General features: G+C 42.8%; 4 protein-coding genes across 4 annotated transcripts; all 4 read left to right on the top strand.

Annotated features, from left to right (window-relative positions):
- The first annotated feature begins 1,866 nt into the window (after positions 1 to 1,866).
- LOC309414345 (feather beta keratin-like) lies at positions 1,867 to 2,538 on the top strand. Its single transcript, XM_082011654.1, has one exon. The coding sequence runs from the start codon at positions 2,085 to 2,087 to the stop codon at positions 2,445 to 2,447; it is 363 nt and encodes a 120-aa protein (XP_081867780.1). The 5' UTR covers positions 1,867 to 2,084; the 3' UTR covers positions 2,448 to 2,538.
- A 2,302-nt stretch (positions 2,539 to 4,840) lies between these two features.
- LOC309414365 (feather keratin 1-like) lies at positions 4,841 to 5,268 on the top strand (the record flags this gene model as incomplete). Its single annotated transcript, XM_082011675.1, has 1 exon — positions 4,841 to 5,268. One exon carries the CDS (start codon positions 4,841 to 4,843, stop codon positions 5,135 to 5,137), a length of 297 nt encoding a protein of 98 aa, XP_081867801.1. The 3' UTR covers positions 5,138 to 5,268.
- A 6,135-nt stretch (positions 5,269 to 11,403) lies between these two features.
- LOC309414349 (feather keratin 4-like) lies at positions 11,404 to 11,754 on the top strand (the record flags this gene model as incomplete). The annotated part of the gene is made up of 1 exon (XM_082011658.1): positions 11,404 to 11,754. One exon carries the CDS (start codon positions 11,404 to 11,406, stop codon positions 11,752 to 11,754), a length of 351 nt encoding a protein of 116 aa, XP_081867784.1.
- A 4,709-nt stretch (positions 11,755 to 16,463) lies between these two features.
- LOC309414259 (feather keratin 1-like) lies at positions 16,464 to 16,814 on the top strand (the record flags this gene model as incomplete). Its single annotated transcript, XM_082011556.1, has 1 exon — positions 16,464 to 16,814. One exon carries the CDS (start codon positions 16,464 to 16,466, stop codon positions 16,812 to 16,814), a length of 351 nt encoding a protein of 116 aa, XP_081867682.1.
- Positions 16,815 to 27,830: the final 11,016 nt, after the last annotated feature.

Raw genomic sequence — 27,830 nt, 5'->3', positions numbered from 1 at the left:
TGTTGGACCTCCCCTGTGCCTGGCGGAACTGAGTGCCCTCAAGGCCTATGGTCAGTGGAAGAGGCATGTAGAGGTGGTGGGGTGCGTGGTATTGTCTGAGAATGGAAAGGGTGTCCAGGAGCTCCCCAAGGGGCATGTGAGCAACAAGAGATTATATGCTGGCTTCCAAATTATGCAGCAAGCCACTGACCTGCTGGAGGACTTCTGTGCCGGCTAACACCCACCTGACAAGGCTCTGATTCCAAGTTACCACGCGCAATGAGTTCTTTCCCTTCCCTGCTCAAGGAAGTTCTTCCAAACCCTGGAGCTGGGAGGAGTCATAAAGGAGTTGAAGAGACATGTGGCAGTGAGGTCAACAGTGTAAAATGAGGTGTGAATCATCTGCCTGATTTTGACACAATGGGGATGGGTTGAGAATGTTTGTGTAAATTGGGTAAGGGCAAGGAAGGGATACACAGAGCTCATTCACCCTCATGTGAAAGTGGTGTGTAGTGTTTGTGAGCCATTCTGGAAACTCTCTGAAGGGCTAGAAGGGAGCAGGAAAAACATCTTTGCCCCCAGCGGAGCAGTCTAGTGGTCTGTAGCATTAGGTGTTATCGAGTCCTGTGTATGTCACTGTGTCCTGAAAGGAAGTGGCTCTGGAGCAGATGCACAACAAATCCTCCAGAAACCCCACTTCAGCTGCTGTGCAGGCTGTGTCTGGAGAGGTCCCAAGCAATGACCATTTTGTCCCTCCAATCAGGCTCCAAGCTGGGGAGACTGAGGGATTGGTGCCCTGCCAGTTGTGTTCTCAGTCCCTCCTTCCCACGCCGGCAGGACTTTGGTCCTGCTGATGTGGTTGTGTTTCAGGTCGAGTAGGAGGCATGTCTTGTGCCATGCTCCTCCAACTGTCTTTGCAAAGACTCGTGCACCCTGCTTGCTGCTGAGCAGGGTTGTTTGTGGTGTGGAAATCCTGCCAAGGGTTTGGTCATGCCCGGTGTGCCAGCGGTTTGGAGGGCCAGAGCAGAAGTTGTGGCAAAGACACAGGCAGAAGGAAGGACGTGTGTCAATTGTCCATCCTGTGCCTTGTTCACTGGGGTGCCTCCAACGTTACCAGAGGTGTCCAGCAAAGAGTGTTGGGAGGGGAAGAGCCTTCATTGTTAACCACTGGCAGTCTGCTGCTGAAGGTGGGAAGGGATGCAGGAGAGAAGGAAGATGGCAAAAGAAGCAGGCAAACCTCTGCTGAGAGCAAAGCCCAATCTCGGAGAGTCTAAAGGCCAAGAGTGGAGGTGCTTGGACTAGAAAGGCGATGCCTCACACAGAGTGAGTGAGCACAGCATGAGAGCGCGCGACTGATGGTGCTGACCCTTGCATGTGGATGTCCAGTCTGGAGCCTCAGGGTCATGAGGAGACCTGCCCCATCCATCAGGAAACACTTTAAAGTGAGGCCCTGGGGGGCAAGGGGCTGGCATCCCCTGGCGAGCTGGGACACTCCTCATCACTGGCTGCATCATCTGCCAGTGCTGACGTGCCCCTTCCTCTGGAAACGTTTTGGCCTCTAATACTGTCACTTGAAAGGAGCCTGTGTGGCTGAACGGGCACATCATGAACAGGGAAATGAAAAGGCAGCGTTGCAGGGAACGTAAGCTGTGTCCCCATTTCTTTAATGGAGATGCTTTGCGTGCAAGATGAGCTTGTTGGTAAACACATTTACATGCGCAAAGGGTGCCTCTGGGCCTGGGGCGGTCGGGACCAGTATAAAAGCCAGTCCAACTGCAGGCTCCCTCATCCACTTCTCTTGCCTTCTCCTCCTTGGTGAACAAGGTGAGCTGCAACTGCCTCTGCCTCACTCTTCTCTTTCCCTTGTTCTCCTCTTTGTCCTATGGCCTCGTTGTAGCTTTTACCAAGACCTTTGCTCTTTGGTTCTGTTCCTGAGTCTCAGCGCCTTGCCACCAACATGGGAGGTGGGAGAAGGTGTTGGGCTTTCTTTTCAGGGTTCTCCTGGGGACCAGGGCTCTTTCATCTCTCTTCCTCCCTACAGAAGGAATCCATGCTCCCCTGCCTGTGCCTTTTCTCTTGCCGAGCAGTCTGTCAGGCTGCACCTCATGTGCTGCCTGTGCTTTCCCTGCCCTCTCTCCCAGGTGCACCTTCATCCCACAGCCATGTCCTGCTACGATCTGTGCCGTCCCTGTGGCCCAACCCCGCTGGCCAACAGCTGCAACGAGCCCTGTGTCAGGCAGTGCCAGGACTCCCGCGTGGTGATCCAGCCCTCTCCCGTGGTGGTGACCCTGCCCGGACCCATCCTCAGCTCCTTCCCCCAGAACACCGCTGTGGGATCCACCACCTCCGCTGCTGTCGGCAGCATCCTGAGTGCTGAGGGAGTGCCCATCTCCTCCGGGGGCTATGGCCTCTCTGGCCTCTCTGGCCTTGGTGGCCGCTACTGTGGCAGAAGGTGCCTGCCCTGCTAAAGCCGGGATGGACGTCTAGTGAGTGCATCGACCAGGAAGCCCAGAGCCAGGTGCCGGACTGAGGATGGAGCTACTGGCCCGGGTTTCCAGACGGGTTGAGCAGCCTTGTGCCTTCCTGCAAAGGAGGGAGGGAAGCAAGCTGCCAGCCTGTGCTGCCTGGAAACATCGCCAGCTGATGTCGCCTTCTCCTCCTGCTTTCTTCTCCGCATGACGAGTCCCTGTTGTCTCCTGCTGTCCTGTGCCATGGGGTCATCCTGAAGCAAGCTGAGAGGGGCCCTGCTCCTCACCGTCTCCCCATGTGTGTGGGAGGAAGACGTGTGTGCCCTTGCTGTGAAGGGGTGCTTGACTGCCAGCTGCCCTTGTAGCAGCCTGGACCGGGTCCCTTCCACCAGGCACTGCTTTGTTTCTCTCTCTAGACTTATTAAAGTTTATGCTGCATTGTAGCTTTTGATGTCTCCTCGTGTTCCTTCCCTCCTGGGATGCCCAGCCAAGCTGTCCAGGGGGAAATGCTATACTGGGGAAAGGTGTGGTTGAACCCATGTTGTGCACCTGCATCATTCTGGGGGCATCGGGAGTGGCTGTCCCACTGATATGGTCACTTGGACGGCACTGTTCTTTACCTGCGATATAGCTTTCCCAGTGCCCACCACATACATTCGTCCTGAACACCAGACTTGTGGTCTGTCTCAGCAAACCCCTGCAATGCTTTCCACGGCACCAAGACATGTGTCACATGCCCAAGCAGTTGTAACCCTTCACTTCTTCCCACAGAACATCACCTAGTGCCCCTTTTTGAAGTACTCAGCAGTGTTGGGAGAGCTGCACAGTCACTGCTTGGGCGTTTGCATGACATGTGGGCCAGGACACTGAATGAAAAGCATTTAGTAAGTCACTCTGTTCTCTGCACACCAGAGGAAGGACATAGAGAAACCCTCCAGCATGCAGCCATTGTGCCTTTCCCTTTTCCTATGCTGAACTGCAAGACCACTGACATCAGGGAGAGAGCTAACCTTGCTTGTGCACGGAGTTGACATGTAGTCAGTGATGAGATGGTGATGGTCGAGCTGCCTATCCCTTCCTCCCACATGCTCTAGTCCTCCACAGGTGATGTTTTGCCCCATGACCGCCAGTGGTTCTTCAGGCAGAGTGAGTGAGAGGCACCTCTTGTGCTGACCCATACGCTCTGGGAAGCCCTGCAGCACCTTTCCCTGTAGCCAAAGCCCTGTCTTCCCTGATGGGCAGCTGCTAAGATAGATGGAGCTGGTGACCTGTGTCCCAGGTGCACAGGAGATTTCTTCTTCTTGCACATCAGTGGCCTGAGTGTAGTAACAAGAGGCCCAAAGGCCCCGATGAGCCTCACCTGGGGTCTCTCCCACCTCCCCCTTCCCTTTGACCCAGGGCCCTATTTAAGCTCTGTCCTGAGGCCTTAGCCCTTTCTTCAGCTTGGTGGTGGCAATGTCAGTCTCCTGTTGTTTTGCAGAGTTGATTCTGCCTGACTGTGTGCCCCTTGATTTAGACCCTTTCTTTCCCGCTGGATGCCCAGGCTCTCCTTGGGTCTGTCTGGTCATTATGGCTCTGGTCAGTGATGAGTGGGCTCTGCTGACCCAGGCTACCAAGACTGGACCTTCTCCTGACCTGAGGGCTGACTGCTCTGCTTGATGTCAGTCTTGCTTCATTGCCATCAACTTGCTGCTTGAGCTGGACTCTGGACTGTGCCTGGCTCGTGTCTCTGCATTTTCCTTGCTCAGGTACTGTGCTTTGGGATCATTTATCTTTTACTTTTCCCTCAAAGGTTTTGGCCTCTAATACTGTCACTTGAAAGGAGCCTGTGTGGCTGAACGGGCACGTCATGAACAGGGAAATGAAAAGGCAGCGTTGCAGGGAACGTAAGCTGTGTCCCCATTTCTTTAATGGAGATGCTTTGCATGCAAGATGAGCTTGTTGGTAAACACATTTACATGCACAAAGGGTGCCTCTGGGCCTGGGGCGGTCAGGACCGGTATAAAAGCCAGTCCAACTGCAGGCTCCCTCATCCACTTCTCTTGCCTTCTCCTCCTTGGTGAACAAGGTGAGCTGCAACTGCCTTTGCCACACTCTCTCTTTCCCTAAGTCTTTTTCTTATTGTCACTTCTTCTGGGAACCTTGCTCCTTGATGCTACTCCCTCATCTCTGTTTTCCTTGCCACCAATATGAGAGGTGGGGGAAGGTCTTGTCTGATTTTGCTGTCCTATCTTTGTGACTGGGGCTCTTCAATCTCTCTTCCTCCCAACGCAGGCTAGCCCTGCTCCCCTGCCTGTGCCTTTTCTCTTGCCGAGCAGTCTGTCAGGCTGCATCTCACGTGCTGCCTGTGCTTTCCCTGCTCTCTCTCCCAGGTGCACCTTCATCCCACAGCCATGTCCTGCTACGATCTGTGCCGTCCCTGTGGCCCAACCCCGCTGGCCAACAGCTGCAACGAGCCCTGTGTCAGGCAGTGCCAGGACTCCCGCGTGGTGATCCAGCCCTCTCCCGTGGTGGTGACCCTGCCCGGACCCATCCTCAGCTCCTTCCCCCAGAACACCGCTGTGGGATCCTCAGCATCTGCTGCTGTTGGCAGCATCCTGAGTGAGGAGGGAGTGCCCATCTCCTCCGGGGGCTATGGCCTCTCTGGCCTTGGTGGCCGCTACTGTGGCAGAAGGTGCCTGCCCTGCTAAAGTCGGGATGGACGTCCAGTGAGTGCATCAACCAGGAAGCCCAGAGCCAGGTGCCAGACTGAGGACGGAGCTGCTGGCCCGGGTTTCCAGATGGGTTGAGCAGCCTTGTGCCCTCCTGCAAAGGAGGGAGGGAAGCAATTGCTGTCTGGAAACATGGCCAACATATGTCTTATTCTTGATAGTCTTGGTTTTAATAACTTGCCTTTCATCTGTGATTTTTGTGTTTCACATTGACTTGGTATAATGGTATTCTTTTAAACGATCAGTGGTGTGCTTTTATTGTGGAATTAAGGAAAAACTGAGTCTTGCTTGCTGTCTTTCAGTTGGAATGTTTTAAATGGCTTATTTCCCTTACATAAATATGCATATTCCTTTTTATTTGCAGAATACTACTTGACTTTTTATCATTAAACTGATGTTGCATCTGGATTTGAGTTTCATTGTGGGTTTTTTTCTCCTTTCTTTCATACCCTTGTGGAGGAATGTTTCATTATATGGAACTCTATGCAGAGTACATTCTCAGTGGAAAGTGCAAATTGAATAGTCAGCACAATTAACATGACAAAAAATATTTTTTGTTTACACTCTTGTGAAGCATTCAACAGGTTTACATATATATTTCTCTTGCTAGTTCTTTCCAAAGTTTTTTTACATCTCTGTGAAAAGTACAATTATGATAATTCCAGTTGGGAACTTTCTGATTTTATCACTTATTTGACATATTTGAAACTCTGAGAATTGGTAAGTGCATGATAAGATTTTCAGGAGCAGTATTTGAGTGTCTCTCTTTGGTTAAATTGAACATTACCAGGCACTGAAGCTTTAGCCATGATATGCTTTGATCTTGACTCAAGGCTTCAAAGGTGAAGTGAATGTACAAATCTCATCAGAGTAGTAAGACACTTTACATGGTTGTATCATTAATAAATTTTTATGATGGGTTTTGATGCCCTCTCTTTCAAAACTTAAACAAAGCCCAATAAATCTTATTGCTTAGCTAATCCACACAAGAACTCTCATAATATAAAAGAAAAATTATGTGAGTGAAGAACTAGACAAATGCCCCTACTTAAGGACAGTTTGTTTTTAATCCTCACCATCTAGCAGTGTTCTAAATGATGTTTAAAGTCAGCACATTGTGTGCAACTAAGAAACATCAAAGAATAATACAGAATACCCTTGTCTGTAGGTACACAAGTTTCAAGAAAATTATCCAAGTTTTAAATTGTATTGACTCCTTTGCTCTCCTACTGGAGCTACACGTGGTCTGGCAGGACATAGAGCAGGAAAGCAATAAGAATGAGTTGTGTAATTTTTGATGACTCTATACCTCATGCATGGTTTTCTCTTTTAGAGCTCACTAAAATCTATTTGAAAATCAAATTATCATAGGGCTGAGATAGAAATAGTGGAGGAACCAGGGGGAAGATACCTGGCATTCAGGTTCAGTGGTGGAACCAGGCCAAATGTCCACTTGGGGGGGGAGAAGAGGTATGTTTAGTTTTTTTCAAATGTTTTATGCTTATGTTCCAAGTTTTGTTTACTTAAGAAATACTTACAAAGTTACCAATGCAAGGGGAAAAAAAAGGTTTAGAGATAAGATGGGATGGGCCCCCTTTTAGGCTGTGGCTTGAAGCAGCAAAGGCAAAGTATGAAAGATGGTAAATCAATAGGCACTAGACTGAGTGGAGTCTCACAGAATTGGTTTCTGTGAATGCGTTTTCTAAACAAATAATTGAAGGGCCTGGAATGCGTACACGAGCATATGGTGCACTGTTGACAGAACTGGTATGAGTGAAGTAATTAGTTATTCACTCAGATGTGTGGCGAATCACTGATTGCACTCTGTACATCAAAGAATGGCTTCGTTCTTGGTGGCAGGAAGGTGCCTTTCTATGATGCAAATGGACATGTAGCATAAAGAGTAGAGAAAGGAGTATCAAAAGAATGAAATGTCTGGTTAAGTGTCCTGTGTCCAACAACAGCATATCCTGAAAGGTACATTTGTGGTGCTTGTTGTGAGTGAAAAAGCTCGGAGAACTACTCTCTGCTGTAACCCTAAACCTATGCTTGTTGAATTAAAAGAATAAAAGAAAGCAGTGTCCTGGAACTAGCTGTCTTCGGACAGCATGGCATCACGGAGTGTTTGTGCAGGATGTTGGAGTCTTTATTAAATGTATCATTAGAGAGATGGTTCCTGAAGAATGTGAACATAAATTTGAAAGCCTTTGTATGTTAAGATTGGAGAAATGGGTACAATAGCTATGCACACAGATATTTAAAAATTTATGAGACTATTGAGGCATCCTTTTTTACATGAATTAGTTCCCACATATATTTTTGCAAGTGGAACATTTTCTTGGTAATGTAATTGTTTTACTTCTGTTTTCCAGTCTACATTCAGCCTGGCATTGCATGAGAAGCCTACTCTACCCATTAAAAATTCTTTCATCTTCACAATTTACGGGTACTTTTAATTTCTGGTACTTTTATACCGACTCCATTAGTGTCAATATGAAATTACTCCAAGCGCAGTCTAATAAAGACTTTTTTTTCAGCTCCTCAGCAATTTGTTAGCTTGTGGGTGTCTCAGGAACACAATCTAAGATCACATTCAAGCCACTTACTAAAACTCTTTGTGTGCAATTCCCCGTCTGACCCACTTAAGAACAATTGCCAGCTAACTTGTTCACCATCTTTCATGAGTTCTTTGAGCCAATCAGACTAATCTGGAGTGGAGCCATGGTCAGGAGACAGTTCAGAAGTCTTTTTGAAAATACTGCCGTCATCTCTGATGAACTTGTTTTTAAAATCTGAAATAGTATACCAAATAGAAGCTCTTGTATTAATAGAAGGAAGCAGAACAGAAGTGTTGAAAACTTCTGTGGGTATTGTTACAAGTTTTACAGGAAAATTAATTTTCTAAGTTGCCAGTAAGCACCTGATGCTACAAAAGAATTTGTATTTCAAAAATGTACATGTTGCCATTTTTATGGGTCGGTAGCGTTCTTTAGGTCTGGAAAGGAAGAGAAATATTTAAGAGCACACGTGGGTCACTTTAGATAATGTTATTGAAAAATGAAAACCAGTTTAAATTTTTTTAAAAGGTTGATTTTTTCTTTAAAAAATTTTTCATGGTTGGTTTTCATAGTCTGTTTAAATACAAATGACTTCACTTTGTGAAGTTATAAACCTATGTATTGGCTTATAGATGGCAAAAAATGATCTTGGTTCAGAGGTTTTAAAGACATCCCATTTGGGCAGATGATGAGGCTGTTAAAACCTCATCATATATCAAGAACAGTTTGATAACTTTTGTGAATATGAACATTGTTAATGAAAATTGTGAAGGACTTTGAAGCCCTTTTTCTTTAGGAATCTGAGACCAAGAACTTTTATTTCCCAGATGTCTATGAATCCTCATGCACAATATTTAGCAACTCATCTCCAAGGAGAGGTTCAAACCCTACAGCTTGTACAGGAGAGACTGTAAAGTGAAAAAAAAAAAAAAAATTGTAGATATATTCTACTTATGCAATGAACTTCCATCAGTCTGCAGTTCAATCACTTTGTACTGCAGTCTGTAGTGAGGGGAAAAAATACGATGACAAGCAGGCCCTCATGTGTTTTTTTTCCCACAATGACTCTGCAGTTAAGCTTGTGCAAGGATAATACCTCAAAATACCTTAAAATTCATTTGTGTTCTCAAGATGACTTGTTCATATCTCTGGTCTGATATGGTACAGAAGGGAGTTATAGGATCCCTCTGTAAAAGAATGGATGAATCAAGTTTAAATGTCCCTGTGTGCTAGCAGCTTTGCCTCAAACTGCATTATTGAAGTGTAACAGGGTGATACTATCTGAATTTGATACGATATAATAGTACTTTTCTCTGAATGTCACACAGGGCTCTGATTCTTTCTCATTGGATTCAGTGGGTTTTCAGGTGTGCACATGCTTGTGCTTTCTTGCAGGGCCTTCACAAAACACAGAAGTTCAATCTGGATTGTTCTTATTCTTGGCTGGAGTCAGAGCTTTGTAAACTTTGGTGGAGACCAGAATTTATTAAGGATTTACACTCATATTCTTAATAAAAGAACGCCTTTGGATGATGAATTATGTATTGTATAAATTCTTTTTAATATTTTTCCTTATGACTAAAGTGAAACATACACTGGAGCATAAATTTTGTTGTTACTGGAAGGTGGCACTGGAATAAATTTGGTCCATAATACCAGAAGATGAGAGAAACTGGAATTTTCCAGTTGAGAGACGGAATATGTATGTCAGAAGATAAGGAAATGAAAACAAAGTAATAAACAGTAAGGAAAAGACATTTAATCAGTTAGAAGCATTTTGCATTCAGGACATACTTGTTGGTAAATAATTTCATGCACAAAGGATGTCTGTGGTCCTCAGGCCATCCGAGATGCAGTATAAAACTAACTCAACTCAAGGTCCTTCCTACCACTTCTCTTACCTTTTTCCTCTTTTGTGAACAAGGTTAGTTCAAATCCACTTCTCTCTATTTGCTGAATTCTTGCCTTCATAACAATTTGGTTGCTCTTCTTTTTTTCTCCACAGTATTCTGTTAATTGCCCGATTAGTTGGGGGGAAGACTCTTTCTCTTTAAAAAGTTGTTTTTTGCTGTTAGAATTGCAGGTATTTCTGGAGTCCTGACTTTGTCATCTAGATCCTTGAAATGGTGATATGAATTTGTACAAATGTGGGCTTTCAGACATGCTAAGTGACTTAGAAAAGAATAATAATAATTAATAATAATAATAACAACAATAATAACAATGTCAATAACAACAATAACAACAACAAACTGAATGAGTAGAATACCTGTGTAAGGGGGTTGGAATTAGGTTATATTTAAAGATACCTTCCATTGGTTCCTTCCAACCATTCTATGATTACGGAGATTTATGTGCTCATTCATCTTTCAAGTAGCAATGTGCATTTTATATCTTTAAGGTCTTATTCACCATCTCTAATTTCTGAAATTTCAGCTGGGTTATGTGAAAACAACAGTCTTTGTAAAGGATGTGGATACATTTATCTTCAGAAATGTCATCCAGAAAAATTCTTTTCTGTGCTGTTTATTCCATGGGAGGCTTCTTCAATGTTCCCATTGTTGTTATGATGAATCTGTTACTGGGCACAGTGGGAAACAAGAGGGTAAAATGAACCAGATACTAAAAGAAACAGCTGGAGAGCAAGGAAACTAGGAAGGTTTAAAGCAGAGGTTTGTAAGTTTTAAAAATCCATTATGTTGAACCACAAGTTTTTGAGCTCTAAATGCCACTTTCTAAATGAAGACAAAATGAAGCTGCATACTGAGATTAGAAGGAATAGTCATATGGAGGGAGTTCAGCAAAGATATTGGCTCTAATCACATATCCTCAACGTTCTTCTACTCTAGTAATCAACATGATCAACATGGATTTCAATATGATAGACAACACCAAAAAGTTCTGCTTGGTGTCTTATAGTTTCCAAGTTTTGCAATTATGTTATAAGGTGCCATGACATCTCCTGCAAGTTTAGAGAAATGGTTTCAGGGACCTTGAGGACAAGGAGAGAGAATAGCAAAAATAAAGGAGAGCTGAGCACCCAACAGACTGAGATGGGCATAGGAAACATTGAACTTTGTGTTTATTGGTGTGTTGGAACCAGACACAGGGAGTATGCAGGGAACTCCCGGCTTTGTCATAGATGTCATGTCTGTGGACAAGTTGTCTGGGAAAGATTTCCAAAGATGTCAGCTGCAGGTATGCTTAACTATGTTGAAATTTGTACCTCTTCATAGGCAAAGTTGGAACCTGGAAAATAAGCCTTCCTTTCTTTTTCCAGATGTCTACTGAACTCTATACATAAGTACCTTTGTGGTATTACTCATAATTACTACTTCTACAATTCTCTGAATACCTGGGGCTGGATCTCAGTAGTGTCTTTCCAGACATAGAGCCAATCACAATACTAAAGTTAAAGTGATGATACAGGTATGTGTCCTTTTGTTCTGCTGCCAGCCATTCCACTGGTTCACCAGCAACTGAGAGAGGATTATTTCAGCCTCCGTCTTGTAGCATATTTAAAAATTCTGTTTCCTTCTCAACTTATTCCGCACTCAACTCCTGAAAGGGTCCCTGAAAAGCTCCTGTTGTCCTGATACCTGAGCTGAGTAAATGTAAGTGTAGTACAACTCCTACATTGCATTCACTTCTGGTCCTGTATTTCAGACTTCCCTCCATCCCACAGCCATGTCCTGCTACGAGCGGTGTCCTTCCACCTCCTGCAGCCCAACCCCACTGGCGAATAGCTGCAACGAGCCCTGCGTCAGGCAGTGCCAGGACTCGACAGTGGTGATCCAGCCCTCTCCCGTGGTGGTGACCCTGCCCGGACCCATCCTCAGCTCCTTCCCCCAGAACACCACTGTGGGATCCTCAGCATCTGCTGCTGTTGGGAGTGCTCTCAGTGCTGAGGGAGTGCCCATCTCCTCTGGCAGCTCCTCAGGATTTGGGAGCTTTGGCTACCCAAGCCTGGGCAGTGGCTACAGCCGGCCCTACCGTCGCTACAACACCTACCGCAGTGGCTTCTATGGGCCGTGCTAAAGCGTGAGGAGCAAGTGGGAAGAAATGACCAGGAACGCTGAAGCACGACCTGATGCAGGACTGAGCTCATGGCCATGGTTTTCGGATGCGATGTTAGACACCCACAACTCCACCTGAAGTTAATGGAGCTGTGGGAGTTAGTAATTGCCTAAAATGAGGCCCCTACTCTTGTTATACTACTTTGTATTTCTGATCAAGTATGTAGTTTTGCTGCACATCACTGTATGTGATACTACCTGGTGTAAAACTTATAATTTAGACAGTAGATGGGACTTGATTGTCAAGGTGAAATGCTACACTGCAAGAAGAGCTCTGTCTGTGGAATACATCACCGTGAGATGTGCCGTTCTTCCCATATTGAAACCTGTTGCTTTGCAGTATTTTAATCCACTCTTTGGTATTATTAAAGTTATGCTTTTATCGTATCTCCAGTCTTCTGTTATTTTTTCCTTCCCCTCCTACCATCCTTTGAAACTTTTTCTGGGGGAAATTCATCACTGCATAGATCATCACTACCAGGCAGAGACATGATATGAATACTACTGGGGCCACTAATAAAGGAGGAGAACATATGTTTAGAGCTCAAGATCAAGAAGATATTTTCCTTTGCAGCTGAAATGCATATTGATCCCACACTGACTCATCATAATACTTGGCTTTCTGTATCTCTGCCAAGAAATGACTCTCAAGGCTGGAAGCATTTTATGATCTAACAGAATGGCGGGATGTCTAATCTAGCATATAAAGGTATTTGTTTTAAGGAATTCTGTTGTGATTCACACTCTCAGTAACTCTGACCTGGAGCTGCAGGGTGCAAAGAAAGATTTACATTCTTTTGCCACCAAATCACTGCTTGAATGCTTGGATTTGTGAAGTAAAACATGAACGGCAGCAGAAGTCTCAAAGGAGGTATACACATAGCTTTTTGTGACACAGGGCAAAACTCTTTGATCTATTTACTGCATAAGTACTGTGTATTTCAGGGCTCCTTATAAAAGCTTGTCTGTCTTTACTGTCCTGGCTGCAGCGCTACAGAATTCCAACAAAAAGCTCATGTCAAGGAATGAAGCACGCTAACGTAAAGTAAATATAGGACACTGGTAAGCATTAAAACCTTTGGAAATCCTTGCAAGTAAACTGTTTTTGCTAAAAGTAAGGACCTGAGATTTAAACCAGATTTGCAACAGCCACTGAAGCTACTAAAAGAAAGATTTGGGGGGAAAATTGAGGAGATTCTTATGTTGGGAACATTTGAGGCATTAAAATAATTTCAATTATATAAAATCTGTTGCAGCTGGTTAAATTGTCCCCAATACTTAAATTGTTCCCGGTAGGTAAATTATTTATGGTTTATGTACCAGTCTAGTCTCATCCTGGCATCAGATGAAAAGCCTTCCTCAAAGCTGCTTTCATCTCAAAGACCTGTGGATCATTTGAATGCCTTGTACTATTACACTCAAGCCTCTGAAGTCAACACAAAGATGATACAAATTTCAATTCATGTAAGTAATTTGTCATCTCTTTGGCAATTTGGTAGTTCACCAGCCTGTCATGGGAGGACTCTGTTGTTACACAAAGGGTTTTAATTGAGTGTGTGGAATGTGAAACTCCATTACTGATCCATAAGTGAGAGCTGTTAAGTCCTGGTTCACCAGCCTTAACAATCCCAAAAAGCAAGATGCAAAGGCTCTCAACCTCTTGGGTGAACTCTAGGTGCTAATTAGACTAAACTGGCAGAATATCAATGAAAACATTTCCAGGCTGTTAATGAGTCTGTTTCTAAAATATTATATACCCTGCAACAAAAACTGTTCATGTCCCTAGAGGGAAGAATGAGCAAAAGTTAGCATTCCTTGGCTATCTCATTCTACAGATGAAAGAGAAATTAATTCTCCAGGTGATTGACTGTTTTAACCTACTATAAGGAAATAATCTTTTAAAAAATATAAAAAGATGATAGGTAGTATGTTGGATAGTAGAGATTTTGAGGAAAGGGAAGAAAAAGACTCTACTTTTATAGAAAAGGAGAGGAAAAATTTCTTGTGAAGAATCATTAAAATATGCAGAGCTATAGGATTTTGCAGAAGATGAAGATTTGGCTTTTTTTTTTTTTAATCAATTATGAAAATTTTTAATAAAATAATTAAAGTTTCTGAAGGTGTTTACCTTGAATTAGTTTGTGAAGTCCTTTGAGTGATCTTGACTCACACACTTTGAAATTAGGTTATTAGCCAGGTGATGCCAGTGCTGAGATCTTGTCACGTACCTTGAACATTAGGTAGCATGAAACTTTGCATATTTGAGCCATTAGTGAAAAGCTGTTATGAACTTTGAAGTCCTTTGTTCTTCTGAAGACCAAGACCAACCTATGTATAAAGACAGTCTTCATTTAGAGTTAATTCATATCTCTTGCTGAGGGACAGTGATGCTAAGAGGACAGACGTGATCCCTGCTTTTTGCATACTTCCCATCTGTGCAAGTATTTCCAGCAGGTTGGCGTATAGCCAGGGCAGGCCACTGCAGGCTGCAGAGGTGAAAAAAATCATATAATGATAAATATAATGGAGAACTGCTCTGTGTAACTTCTATTAATGCCGTAGTTTAGCTCTGGCAGAGTACTACCTCTAAGAACCAATACTTGAGAGCAATCTTTAACACGCACATTCATACTTAATTTGATGTGAAAATTGCTGCACATCCCAGTGATTTACTGGGATTTCAGGTAGGAATAATGGTGATTCCTCACATAAGAGACTGCACTGAAATCATATCAAGAAGTAGAGGCAGTTAATAAATGTCAGAAAGTAATGAGATCAAGTAATCAAGCTCTTTCATTAAAAGTGTGATTGTTTGACTTTGACATGGAAAATTAATTTAAAACTTATGATTGGGTAAAGAAATGCAGTCTTGTATGTATTTGTATTAGCTGTATTCATACAAACTGGGAAAACTGTGGGTTAGCCCAAGCAGGTTTAGAACGTGTTTTATTGTCTCTGGTCAGCAATTCTCACCAGTCTTAATTTTCTTTTGCAATACTCATTGAAACCTGGTGCTCTTCTCAGCTGTATGTTTGTGTGGGATTGAAATAGTGCAGAAGTGCAAAATTTGGGAATACCTATTATACATTTTGTCTTGTCTTGTGGTAAAGCTGAGTCCTTGGAATGGAAATGTTTGTGAATTCAGCCCGGACCCCCACCTCAGAGCTACATGATTATTCACCTAAAGGAGTGAAGTCTTGAATAAGGACTACACATCGTATACACTCCCCTTAAGCAGTGTTTTGATGACTAAAATGAAACATAAAATGTACATTGGCCTCAGGAGGCAACATAATGACTGCTGTAATTCAAACGAGTCACCACAGTCTTCCAAGCAATTAAGTGGGTGCACATTGGTGAAGATGAAAGCTTTGTCTATACTGGAATGTGAATGTAATAAGGGGAGGGGAAAAAATAGAGCAATACTAAAAGAGATTTTGAAAGGAAAAAAAAAAAGGGTTCATCAGTTTGGTGGATTTTGCATGCAAAAGTATGGATTGTTAAATAATTTCATGCATAATATATGTCTCTGGTCTGCAGGCAGTCTGGAACATGGTATAAAAGCCTATACAACACAAGACTCTTCCATCCACTTCTCTCGCCTTATTCGCCCAGGTGAACAGGTAAGTCTGAATCTTCCCTGTGTCTTTTAAAATGCTAAACTATTACTTTGATGACTGCTCCTTTTTTTGTTGTTGTTATTCTTAGTTCTTTGTAAATATTGCTAGGTTTTTTCCTTTTGGGAAGGAAAATTAGAAAGGCTTACTTCTGCCAAAAGAAAGGCTTTGTTTACTTGTGAAACAGGGTGTAATGAGAAGAACTTGGAGGATACCGGCAGTATTGTCTCTCAAAACAAGCAGCTTCATTCTCCATTTTAGAGACAAATGCTAAGGGAGTAGCTAGCCAATGAACTTGGCTGGAAATACAGTCTCATATTAAGAAACTGGGACTAGCAAAAAATAATTAAAAAAAAAGTGCTGAGTTCCAGGATCCATCCCCAAGTCCCATTTTCCACAGGCAGAAGAGCAGGCATCCCAGCAGATACAAATACATTGAATTCAAATCAAGACAGAAACCTCTGATCAGGAAAATAATCCTTCACACTCCAAGTTTGCCTGTTCTGGTCATATGACATTTGGGAGCAAATGATGCTTTTCAAACACTTTTCTATAGTTCTGCAAACGCTGCTGGCTGGGCTGTTAGTGACTAAGTTCTAGCATTAAGACACTAAACCCACTTATGGGTCAATGTTCAGCTCAGGGCCGCTTCCCATGCCTCATGAGAGCTCCAGCTGCTCTTCTCCATCTCCTGGTAGAGGCACGATTGCACCTTCTCCAGAGAGACAGTGCAAAGGGAAACTACCAAGGAACGGGAAATGCCTTTGCTGGTACGGGCTAGGGCAAACTGTACCATGACTGGCACCGGAGTCCAGAGGCCAGCCCCAGAGCAGAGACATCCTCCAGCAGCCTTATACAAATAAGAGAAGCCCCTATGCTATGTTCAGACTGCCTGCTGTGGATTTTGATCTAATAACTGATTACCTCCCTGACCACCTTCTCTAGGTACTTTCACATATGTTATCCTCCTACCTGAGTTTTATAAACTTAATACAGCTTTTATATTGCATTTACTTTCTTCCTTGTATTTCAGACTTCCCCCTGTCCCACAGACATGTCTTCCTATGACCTGTGCCCTCCCACCCCCTGTGGCCCAACCCCGCTGGCGAATAGCTGCAACGAGCCCTGTGTCAGGCAGTGCCAGGACTCGACATACGTGATCCAGCCCTCTCCCGTGGTGGTGACCCTGCCCGGACCCATCCTCAGCTCCTTCCCCCAGAACACTGCTGTGGGATCCACCACCTCTGCAGCTGTGGGCAGCACCCTCAGCTCTGAGGGAGTGCCCATCTCCTCCGGCAGCTCCTCAGGATTTGGGAGCTTTGGCTACCCAAGCCTGGGCAGTGGCTACAGCCGGCCCTACCGTCGCTACAACACCTACCGCAGTGGCTTTAGTGAGCCGTGCTAAAGCGTGAGGAGCAAGTGGGAAGAAATGGCCAGGAACGCTGAAGCATGACCTGACGCAGGACTGAGCTCGTGGCCATGGTTTCCAGAAGTGATGTTAGACACCCACAACTCCACCTGAAGTTAATGGAGCTGTGGGAGCTTGGCATCCCCTAAAATCAGGCCTTTGCTTGTCTTATTCTTTGAACACTTCATACTTCTGATGAAATGTATTTTTTTCTGTTGCTGTAGATGGGACTTTATTGTCTCGGTTCACAGCAGCCCTGAGAAAAGAAAGCCAGGATGAAAAGGCATATTACCTGTTGTCTTACTGAATCCTAGAGATATATACTTACAGTTTGTACTTTTTTATTCTACTTTTTGCTCTCATTAAAGTTATGCTGCATCACAATCCAAGTCTCCTGGTGTTTGTTTGAAAAAACTTTTAGCAGCTCACTTTTTGTAAAATTTGTGACCGTTCCTCTGTTTTATTAATTGAAAGCTACTTTTTCGTGTTGACTAGAAATAAGGATTTGACTGATAACCTCTATACCAAGAAATCATTTTACAGCCACGAAACACTGTATATACATGGTAGATACTTTCTAACAAAGTAAAGGGTTTGTTTGGGTTTTTTTGAAAGAACTTAAATACATTGTAGTAGATGTCTGGCAGATACTGTATACATAGTAGATACTTTGTCTACGAGTACTATAGATGTGCTACATTTCCTTCCCCAGCTCTGGGTTTCCTCACGGGGGTGAGGCCACGCACTTAAACCGCTTGAATCAAATTCCTCTCGCTCGGCAGAACGCGTGGCCGTGGTCTGAGCGAAGTGGGACCCCGAAGAGAAAAGCCCGCAGGGAGCGTGGGGGGAATGCTCCGAGAGGAGACCTGCTCCCCCTGCAGATTATAGTATTTTTTTTGGAATCGGTGCCAGCCAAAGGCCACTTCAATGCAGGTTTCGTAACTCACGTTGTAAACCGAGCTCCTGGTGCCTCTACGTGGATCTTCATGGGCTGGTGCCGAAACAGGTGGGTTTGGCGGAGGCACTTGTGTACGCTCAGCGCTTGCAGGCTTCTGCGGAGTAAACGACAGGCTGAATTTTCACCCCATGCCAAAGTCTGTCGTTTCAAAGATTATTTTGAGTATGAAAACCCTTCTCTTGTTACTGCGATGGAAAGGCTTTAAACGAACGTGTGTTAGTCCTGGGTCTCCCGCTCCAAACAAGTAGGCTGTGATCTTTTCCTTCCTAAATGACTAATGGGTGTAAATGTAAAATCAGGGACGGGGCATGTAATTGCAGCAAAACACAGATGAGTGATATCTCACATACCCCTTGGCAGAAAGGAAAGATGCCTTCTGAAAAGGGTTTAATCACCAATGATTATAAGGCAATCCTTTCCTCTAAGGGGATGGATTACATGTACACATTTGTCAGTCTTGGTGGCACCAAGACATCATTCTGCAAGGAAGGGGGATCTGACACATAGGGCCATGGGTAGAGAAATACTAATTGCACTCTTACAATTTGAAATATAATTAAAATCTGTATTTGAAAAATTATTTGAATGTATTTGAAAAATAACTAAAGCTCACCCATTTTGGGTGTGGTGTTTTGCAGAGGTTCTGGTGAGTAAATAATTTCTTCCCTCCAGCATAAATTAATTTTTCTTGTTGTTTTTCTCTACTGTTCCCCATTGAATTCCAGCATAACGACCACACTACACCTGCCTCTCTGCAGAAATACTCCACCGATCTGTGTGCAGTAGTTAATTACATTTATTTTGTGACAAAATGGGAAATTGTAACATAAATTGTTTAAGCTTATTAGACCATAGTAAGACACAAAACCAAACCTCAAACTTTAGTCATTTTAAAGTTCTTGATAACAGCATTTGAATAACATTAACGACGAAAATGGCTATGTTCAGGCAGGAACTCTGAGGACTACATATCTAGCTATATTTGAACACCTTTGCCTTCAGGGGAGCTATTTGAGCAGCAGAAGCTGAAGTTGTGAAGCTCAAGTTGCAGGCTCTGCCTACACCAAAAGGCAACTCAGATTACACATACAGCATGTGCTATTCAACTGCTTGGGCCAAACAACCAATTACAGCAAATAATAAGTGGTGGGTTGCAAGAGAAACAGCAATGCCACGCAGAGGCAGCCGGTCTGACCGAACTAAACTCCCTTAAGCTATAGATACATCTTCTGTTTTAAGCAATAAGCCAGAAATTGCTAATACTGTGAGGGCATCAGCAGAGTTCACTCTCAGTGGCCTGGAACCAGCTGCCCTAAATTATTGTGTGCACTTCAGGTGGCTGTGTGGGACATGCAAGCTGTTGGTAACGCTGCCAATAAGCACCTGGATTAGTGCAATTAGCTGAGAACGAGGTCGGAGAGAAAAGCGAGAACCAGGAGAGCTGTTGTGAGTGGTGAGGGAAGGGCAGGGCATAGGAGGGCTCTGAGTTGCAAGAACTTTTACAGATTTGTGGAGCTGCTCAAAGCCTCTGAGGCATCCATTTTTTTATAATGAGCTAATTAATTACAATTCAAAATTTATGGCAGATGCCACTCTTCTTGCCAGGGAAACTTCCATTTTCTGTGTGTCTGTTTCCCCATGCACAGATTTTGGGGTCACTTTTGTGTCTGGAGCCATTATGTGGTGATTACTGTGAGTAAGCTTCCAGGAACATTTTGATTAAGAATTATTTTTTTTTCAGCTGTTTAGTCACTGGCTGGTGTCTCAGGAAGATGTTCTTGCATTATGCAAAATTGTTTAATTATAATCTGAATATATAGGTCTGCCCTTGATTATATATAAAAAGAGCTGTGAACTTCTGATTCACTTCATCTCAAAGATCAGGCCATTAAGTCATTCTGACTGTACAATAAAGTGGCTGGAGTTAGAACAATAATTATTGTAATTATTTTCAAGGAAGGCTGTAAGCATCTCTGAAAGTATTGCTAGATCCTTTTTTTTTTTTAAACTCATAGCCTGATTTTAAAAATATTTTGTGTTTTTTCCAAGCAGAGCTTGGATGGTGGAAGAATTTTTTTTAAAACGATGAAAATTATCTATAAATACTGTTACGCAAATTAATTCCTCAAATAGTGCTAGATACCAGCTGCTATAGAGGAAATTATTTTTTTAAAACCCTGCTAATCCCTTAGAACATGGAGGAGTACTGAGGAATGGACAGGGTTGGTGAAACTAAAAAAGGCTAGGGCAGTTTATTTGAGAATCTCCGCAAAATATGAGATGGCTTAAACCAAACCTTGAGCTATTTTTTAATTAAAAATAAAACAGTTGTAATTCCTGCAGCCAGGAAAAATGACATAAGTTTTAGAACCCGAGGACTGACCTGCACTCCCAAATCTTAATAATATATTATTACAGAAGTGATATGAGAATTCAAATATGGGTCACGTATCTTAAATTTGTACGTAACCTGGAACTTTGCATGCCTAGCACTTTAATAAAAGCTTCTGATAAACTTTGAAGTTCTCAAGAATTTATGACCAAGCCAAACAAGTTTCTGTTCCCAGGGGATCTTCACAAAGACACTCCTAATTTAGAGATGATTTACATGTCTCAGTAGTTAAAGTGCTAGGAGAGCGAAAACCTCAGTACTAATCTCTGTGTCTAGGATTGCTTATGTATTTTACCCTTTTACTATTTATCCTGCAATCTCCCCCCCTAGAAGAGGCTCAATTTCATTGTGCAATCCAAAGACTGCTGTAAACTGGCAGGAAAACTGACTGCAAGTGAATAAATTATTGACACTTAATAAACTTCTCCAACAGGCTACCATTGGTCTGGAGCACATTGGTATCAGATGCTGCAGGGGCAGCTGGAGAGAGGAATGTTGGAATAGAAAAGGAAGAATTCTTGTATGTAACTTCTGCTTCCACAGCTCAGTTCTGCAAAGCTGTATCTTTTGCAGATATATCGCCAAGCAATACACCCTATTTATTCATGTGGAAGTTAACCTTAAAGCAGTTGCTGATGTTTTGAGGTCTGAGATAAGAATAAAAGTGGATTTGTGGATTTTAAAGAACTCCTAAGAGATCAAGCCCAGAATTAGAGACAGCCAGGAAAGATCCTGTATTAATAATATTTCTGCTTCAGACTCTTCCACTGAAGTGCTATCATTTGATATTATCTTGTCAGACTGGACTTGTAATACTCTCTTTTGTTCTTCCATGTCAAAGAAGCAATATCTTAAGTGTTTTTCTAGTTATATCTCAGCCTTTGTACACAGCCATAACACTTTTCAGTTCTTCCTGACTCTCACAGGGTTTTTGGGTGTCCTTCCCTTTTAATAGTGTTTGTGCTTCTTTCATTTTGGGGCTGGAGCTGGATGAAAATTGTGTATGTATTCCTGGCTGTTTTCTGAAAAAAATCAGTCTCTCTTCTCTTTTTCGCTTAAAGCAGCTTGAGTCCCTGAACTACAAGTGCTCATGGGTTGACTTCCCAAAGCTGAAATGCTTCATGATTTCCAACAGTATTTACCTTGCAGAGGAGGGTACAAGGGACTGCATTATGTAAATTACACTTAATCTCCTTTAATGACACCAGGTAGATCCAAAAGGGTTTTGAAGGCAGAATAAATTTTTGTGAATTAATCATTCTAGTGTTCCCAGAAATTAACTTGTCCCAGAATATTTTAAGATGAAAGAAACTTGTGGTCAGATATACATGCCGCAAGATAAGGAAGTGAAGCAGTAATAAACAAAAATACTGAGGAAAAAAACCATGTAATCAGTAGTGGCTCATAAATAACTTCATACACAAAGAATGTCGCAAGTTGTTGGGCAACCTGGGACTCAGTATAAAAACCTGAGCAACTCAAGGCTCTTCCATCCATTTCTCTTGCCACCTTTGCCTTGGTGAATAAGGTAAGTCTGAAACCATTTATTCTCTCTTTATATGTTGAAATGTTGCCTTGATGATTTTGTATCTTTTCCTCACTAGTGTTGTAGTACATTCCATTTTTTTTCTCTGAGAGAGGAATGGGTTTTCATATGAAAAAGGAAGTTTTCTGTTGGTGGTCAGTTATAAAAATCACTGAATGGGACAATTAGCCATAAGTTAGCCAATCAGGTCTATTTATTCAGTTTTGGGATCCAAACAAGTTTTCAGGTCTTGCAGCTTAACATAAAATAGGTGTAGTGAATCCTTGGGTCTGTTCAGAGCAGTGTGCAGGCCTGTAGAAACTCAGCTAAGGCCAGAAGACCAGTAGAACATGGGGATACTGGCCAATACTGGCAGTCCTGGGTCACCAGCTCTCCACATAAGGAGCAATCATCTGTCCTTGCCTGTCTTTGAAACTCAGTTTGTAGTTCTTCCACAGGCAAGGATTGACCTTTAACCAGCTGCTTCTCCATCCTTCAAACAACTGTGGACAGGTTTGCACTGCAGCTTCTGAGATCTGATGACAATTTTAATCTTAGTAGCAATACATGAAAATAGAAGTGTTCCTGCGTTCAGCTGCCTGTCCTTCCATTTCAGATTGAACACATTTTAAGTGCCTAAGCTTCTGTTTTCCACTTTCTAAAACAGGGATAAGGGACCTCCAAGATGGAACATGCATGAGAGGAAGCAACAGGAATTAAATGGGAAAGGTTATTTGCTGTATTAGCATTAGTTAGGATGTTTGTCATCGTTGACCATTTAGCAAAGAGGCAAGCCTTGGATCAGGAATAACAAACTGAGTCTTACCCATTCCAGCAGACCACCTTCGACTGAAGGCTACAGAGTCAACCCCCATTTCTCTAGGACACACAGAGCCCTAATAGCTTTCCCGTGCGCAGCCACCACTGCAAGGGGAAGTGCTGATAGCGCCTTTTCCCAGGGTAGTGTTACGGCCACGTGGTTAGGGCACTCTCTGCGATGTGAATGAAGACCAGCAGGTACTCTTGTTCCTGGGTGAGTTGACTAACCGGGGAGGCTTCAGAGTAAGTTCCCGACTGAGATGCATCAGTGCTGGCTTCCCTAGTAGTCTCCCTAAAGAAAATGAGAGCTCAACCCTGTTTTCAAAGTACCTCCTCTGGATCTGGTGTAAAATGCCATCTTGCTCCCCATGGAATGATGTTTAGTTTGTTATATACTCCCCTTATCAGAGAATTTTGGCTGTACAAATAGAGCTTTGTTTAAATTCTTGTATTGCATTTCTTTCCTTTTTTTGTGTTTCAGATTTACCTCCAGCCCACAGACATGTCTTGCTACGACCTGTGTCCACCCACCCCTTGTGGCCCAACCCCGCTGGCGAATAGCTGCAACGAGCCCTGTGTCAGGCAGTGCCAGGACTCGACAGTGGTGATCCAGCCCTCTCCCGTGGTGGTGACCCTGCCCGGACCCATCCTCAGCTCCTTCCCCCAGAACACTGCTGTGGGATCCTCAGCATCCGCGGCTGTCGGGAGCGCGCTCAGTGCTGGAGGGGTCCCCATCTCCTCCGGCAGCTCCCTGGGATTTGGGAGCTTTGGCTACCCAAGCCTGGGCAGTGGCTACAGCCGGCCCTACCGTCGCTACAACACCTACCGCAGTGGCTTCTATGGGCCGTGCTAAAGCGTGAGGAGCAAGTGGGAAGAAATGACCAGGAATGCTGAAGCATGACCTGATGCAGGACTGAGCTCATGGCCATGGTTTTCGGATGCGATGTTAGACACCCACAACTCCACCTGAAGTTAATGGAGCTGTGGGAGCTTGGCATCCCCTAAAATCAGGCCTTTGCTTGTCTTACTTTTGTTACGCTTTACTTTGTATTTCTGATCAAATGTCTTGTTCTCTTGAGCTTTTTTGTATTTGACAATGACTAGGTAAAATACAGAATTATTAGAAATTGTCCTGCATGACTGAATTAGTACTTGAACAATGAAGAAGGAAGATTTCATTTTGCTGAGTGTGTCATTGTGAGAGGGATGAGTGGGTACTGTCCCTAGTGGACCATGGAAATGTATTCCTTACACTTTACATTGCTTCATTCCATTCCTCAGCCTCATTAAATTTGTGCTGCATCATACCCCGAGTCTGCCTGTACTTCTTTCTTCTCCCAGCCCCTTTTCCAGCATGGCTGTGGTGAAGCAGGTCACTTTGCAAGTCATCAGTTCCAGAAAACACCGTGCAAATAACTTCATGCAAGTGCCAAAAGAGAACAAGTCATATTTCAGTTGTGGAAAAAGTTTTTCTTTTGTCTATACATGGTAAATCAAGCCCGAGACAATTTATCAGAGGCTAGAAAGAGATGATGTTCACCTGCAATGGGTGTGTCTCCTGTTGTTGAATAAGCACGAATTCTTAAAGTAACGGAGTTGCTTCTGTTTACACTTTAAAGACCCTTTACCTAATGTACCATGGAGATGGAAAAAGGCCCTTTAACTCTTTTAGTGTTGCTCTTTTATGAGAAAATGTTTGTTTTGAGATGGATGTCTTTGAAAAGAGATGAAAATGGGGCAATAAGATGATTTGAGAAGGGCGATTAGCTGCCCTTCAAAGAGAAGTGGAATAGCCTAATTTCAGGGAACAGCTCACTGAGGGGAATGCTGTTTCTCTTTATCCTCCTCTAGATGTAATAGACAAGAGTATCTATACAGAAAAGGGGTCAGAGGGATGCATCAGGAAAATCTGCAGGGGCATGAGGCACACTAGAAATTATAGGGATTAACCTTTTTCAGAAGTGCTACCTCCACTCATCTGTTCTCATCTTGCTGCACAAATAGGATGTATGTGCTATTACCTGGGCAACCTGGAAGAAGATTGTGGCTTGCTTTATCCTATCTGTGATACTTAGGAAGATGCCTTTAAAAGAAGGGAGAGATTATGTTTTTCCTGAGCACAACTGAGCTTGCTCAGGGCAGAGGTGGTGGTAGAGCGGCAGCAAGTTGGTGCAGCTCAGAGTTTTCTGATGGGTGCAGCACCTCTTGACAGCTGAGATCAGGCCCTGGTAAGTGTCAGAGGGGAGGAAGAGAAGGCTTTGTGGTGTCTTTGCAAGGGAGTTGGCCTTGAAAATTTGCTGGTCTAGGAAGCACATCTGAGAGAAAGAGATTAAAAGACTTTAAGTTCTAACCCTTTCTCAGTGTGCCTTTCTAAATTGATTTCTACCTGTTACGCCTCGTAGATGTGAACTTTATCAGGCATTGCTTTGTTCTAGCTTGATCATCTGTGTTGTAATAAAGGTAGTGTTTAGCGACTGGAAGCTTTGGTCCCTAAAGGAACAAGGTTTGAAAGGTTCTACCTGAAGGCTCTGGGTGATTCAGTGTCCTGTCAACCCATATGGCTCAGAGCCTGATATCTGCAAAATTTCTTGCTTGGAATCGTTGTCTGTGTCTGTACAGACTGATGCTGAACTGTAATTAAAGCCACAGAAAGATGTTGACAAAGTTATATTGACTGCAGTCATTAGTGGAACTAAATTGAAGGAGGCGCATCAGTTCCATGAAAGAATTAATAATTTTAAGGAGTAGGTTTTATTAATATACAACAGAAGAGAATGGAAAGTTAGAAGTTTGATATTACAATACAGCAGAATGCTGGTCTGAGTTAAAAGTGTAATATATTTTTTGCCATCTCAGCTGAAGCTATTGCTTGATCAAAGAGGATGCATTCCAAAGAAGTTATCATTTATTTGCAGTTGTTGCAAAATAGCTTTCTCTTATGGAGGTCAACCTGCATATCTAACACAGCAGAGAAGTTACAATTCCACAGTATGAATATGGCTGGAAAAACTTATAGTTGAGGCACTATAGTGAAGGTATCTTTAACGTATTCAGGTGGACATATAATGACATTTCTCATGACAAAGTACATTTTCCTACTCTTGCAATCCCCTTCTGCAATTCTCTGTTAAGCTTTTGTCTAATCAACTGCACCAAACCTCTCCACAGAGGTAACCCCTGTGCATGTACACTCTTTCCAAAGTTGGGATCTTTCCTTCGAGCATTCAAAAATTGTATCAGAAAGGCCTGGTATGCAGCTCACTTCCTCAAAACAAAATGCAAAAAAAAATCCTCAAGCACCATTTCCCTCCTTTATTCCTGTCCCAAACTGCTGCCTTTGGGTTAAAACTTATCATAGCATCCAGTATAGCACAGTTCAAAAGTGAAAGGTTTCTCTTCTTGGTTTTGTAGTTAATCAGAAAGTGTTTTATTGACTGCTGCAGAATATAAACTAGCTTATCATGTTACAGAGAAAATTTTCTAGGCAAGCCAAGCTCAGGTGCTGCCTCTCAAGTTGTTATTCTGGTTGCTTTGAAAATGTCATACTGTCTTAGACTGGGGTCTACATAATCAGGCAGCTTGTGTGCGATAACACATAGTACTAGTCAATAAAACAGCAGCATAAAAAACAGTGCATGGTAGAGTACACATGCTCTGAACAAAAGAGCTGTTTGTATCTTCTCTTCCTCAATGTATAAGCCTGCATCTGTTAATATCTAACACTGAATAGCTGGAACAAGTTGGTCCCATAGGAAAAAAAGAATAACATGAGCTGTTTTTGCAGGACGCTAGGTATTTTCTACTGCTGTTAGTGAAAATGTTTTTCAGTACTAAATTTTGTAAAGCTGAAACCAGAATTGTAGCATCTGCTGTGCATACAGGGATAAGGGAAGAGGCAGGAAGGCTCTGAAGAGGAAGAGCTTTTATAGCTTTCTCAGGCTGCCTGGAGGGTCTGAGACATTCTTGCACATTTAATAACTCGTTCCTCTTTTTTTCTTTTTCTTTTTCTTTTTTTTTTTTTTTGCATATGGCTGGGTTCCCACTAGTGAAATTGTTTTGTTTACTGTTTATGTTTATTGCCTGGACTTATCCTGGCGTTGGATGAAAACCACGATCCATGGTGTCTCTTTCATCTTTTTCGTTTGCATCCATTAAATATGCCTGGCTCCATTATACCAACTCCACCTTCCCAAAATGTGGATGAGTCAAAATTCAATTTGGTTAGGAATTTTGTCTGCTCTTTAGCATTTTGGTCACACTGGCCTATGGGAGTACCATCTGCTGTCACAGCAAGGGCTTTTAATTTAAGTCCTGAGTGTGCAGTTTCATCCCTGATAAGTGACTGTGAGATTTAGGATCACTACTCTTTGTAATATTCCGAAGAACAATATCCCAAATCTTTCCATTCCTGCAATGAGGAGATTGAGCCAGCCAGGCTAACCTGACATATGATCACCTTCAGAGGAAGACTTGTGATTCTTTTTATCATCACTATACCTTTTAATGAGTTTGTTTTCAAAACCACATGCTTCTCTTGTGGTCAATAGATAGTTATTGTTATAAAGAAATAGGTTTTTTAACATTTTGATACCGTAGTAGTGTGTCCGTGTGTGCATTAGTAACAGCATTGGGGAAAGACTGGTAAATCTGAAGGGACAGGAGAGCTTCAGTCAGTAGTGCCACTGATGGGGGTCATCACACACTTAAGGGCAGCCGGTGACTGATGATTGGAATGGAGTTTTTTAACATGTGATTTTGTGCAAATACTTATTTTTGCATTTTAAAGTAAAAGATGGAAGGACTCCAGTTTATGACACCATATAATGTGAGGAAGTTTGTGAAATTCATTAGTAATCCTGGTTGCAAATTTTAAAGGCTGATCATGTTCAAAAAGTGTCACATACCTTCACATTTTCTGATAATGCATTATTTGCATGTCTGAGCCATTGATGAAAATGTGTTGTGAACTTTGAAGACTTTTGTTCTTCAAAAGTGTGCAATCAGCATTTATTTCCCAGGAGATCTTCATGAAGATACTCACAGTTCAGAGATAATTTGCATGTCTCTAGCCAAGTGATTTAAACATTAGGAGAAGAGAGATTGGAATACTGATCCCTGCCCTAAAATCTGCTTATGCATTGTATGCAATTACTTTTTAATCTAGAAATTGTCTTTGAAAAAGAAATTGAATTGTTGCACATTGCAATGTTCTGTAAGACCATGCAAAATGAAGACAACATTATTTGCTTTCAAAAGAGGAAAAAAGAACAAGAATATTATAAACTTCTGTACGTAGCTACCATTAATTTGGAGTATAAT

The sequence above is a fragment of the Phaethon aethereus genome (assembly GCF_964289735.1).
Source record: "Phaethon aethereus genome assembly, chromosome: 28".
In the NCBI taxonomy this organism is placed as follows: Eukaryota; Metazoa; Chordata; class Aves; order Phaethontiformes; family Phaethontidae; genus Phaethon; species Phaethon aethereus.
This window is presented reverse-complemented; position numbering and strand designations above follow the sequence as displayed.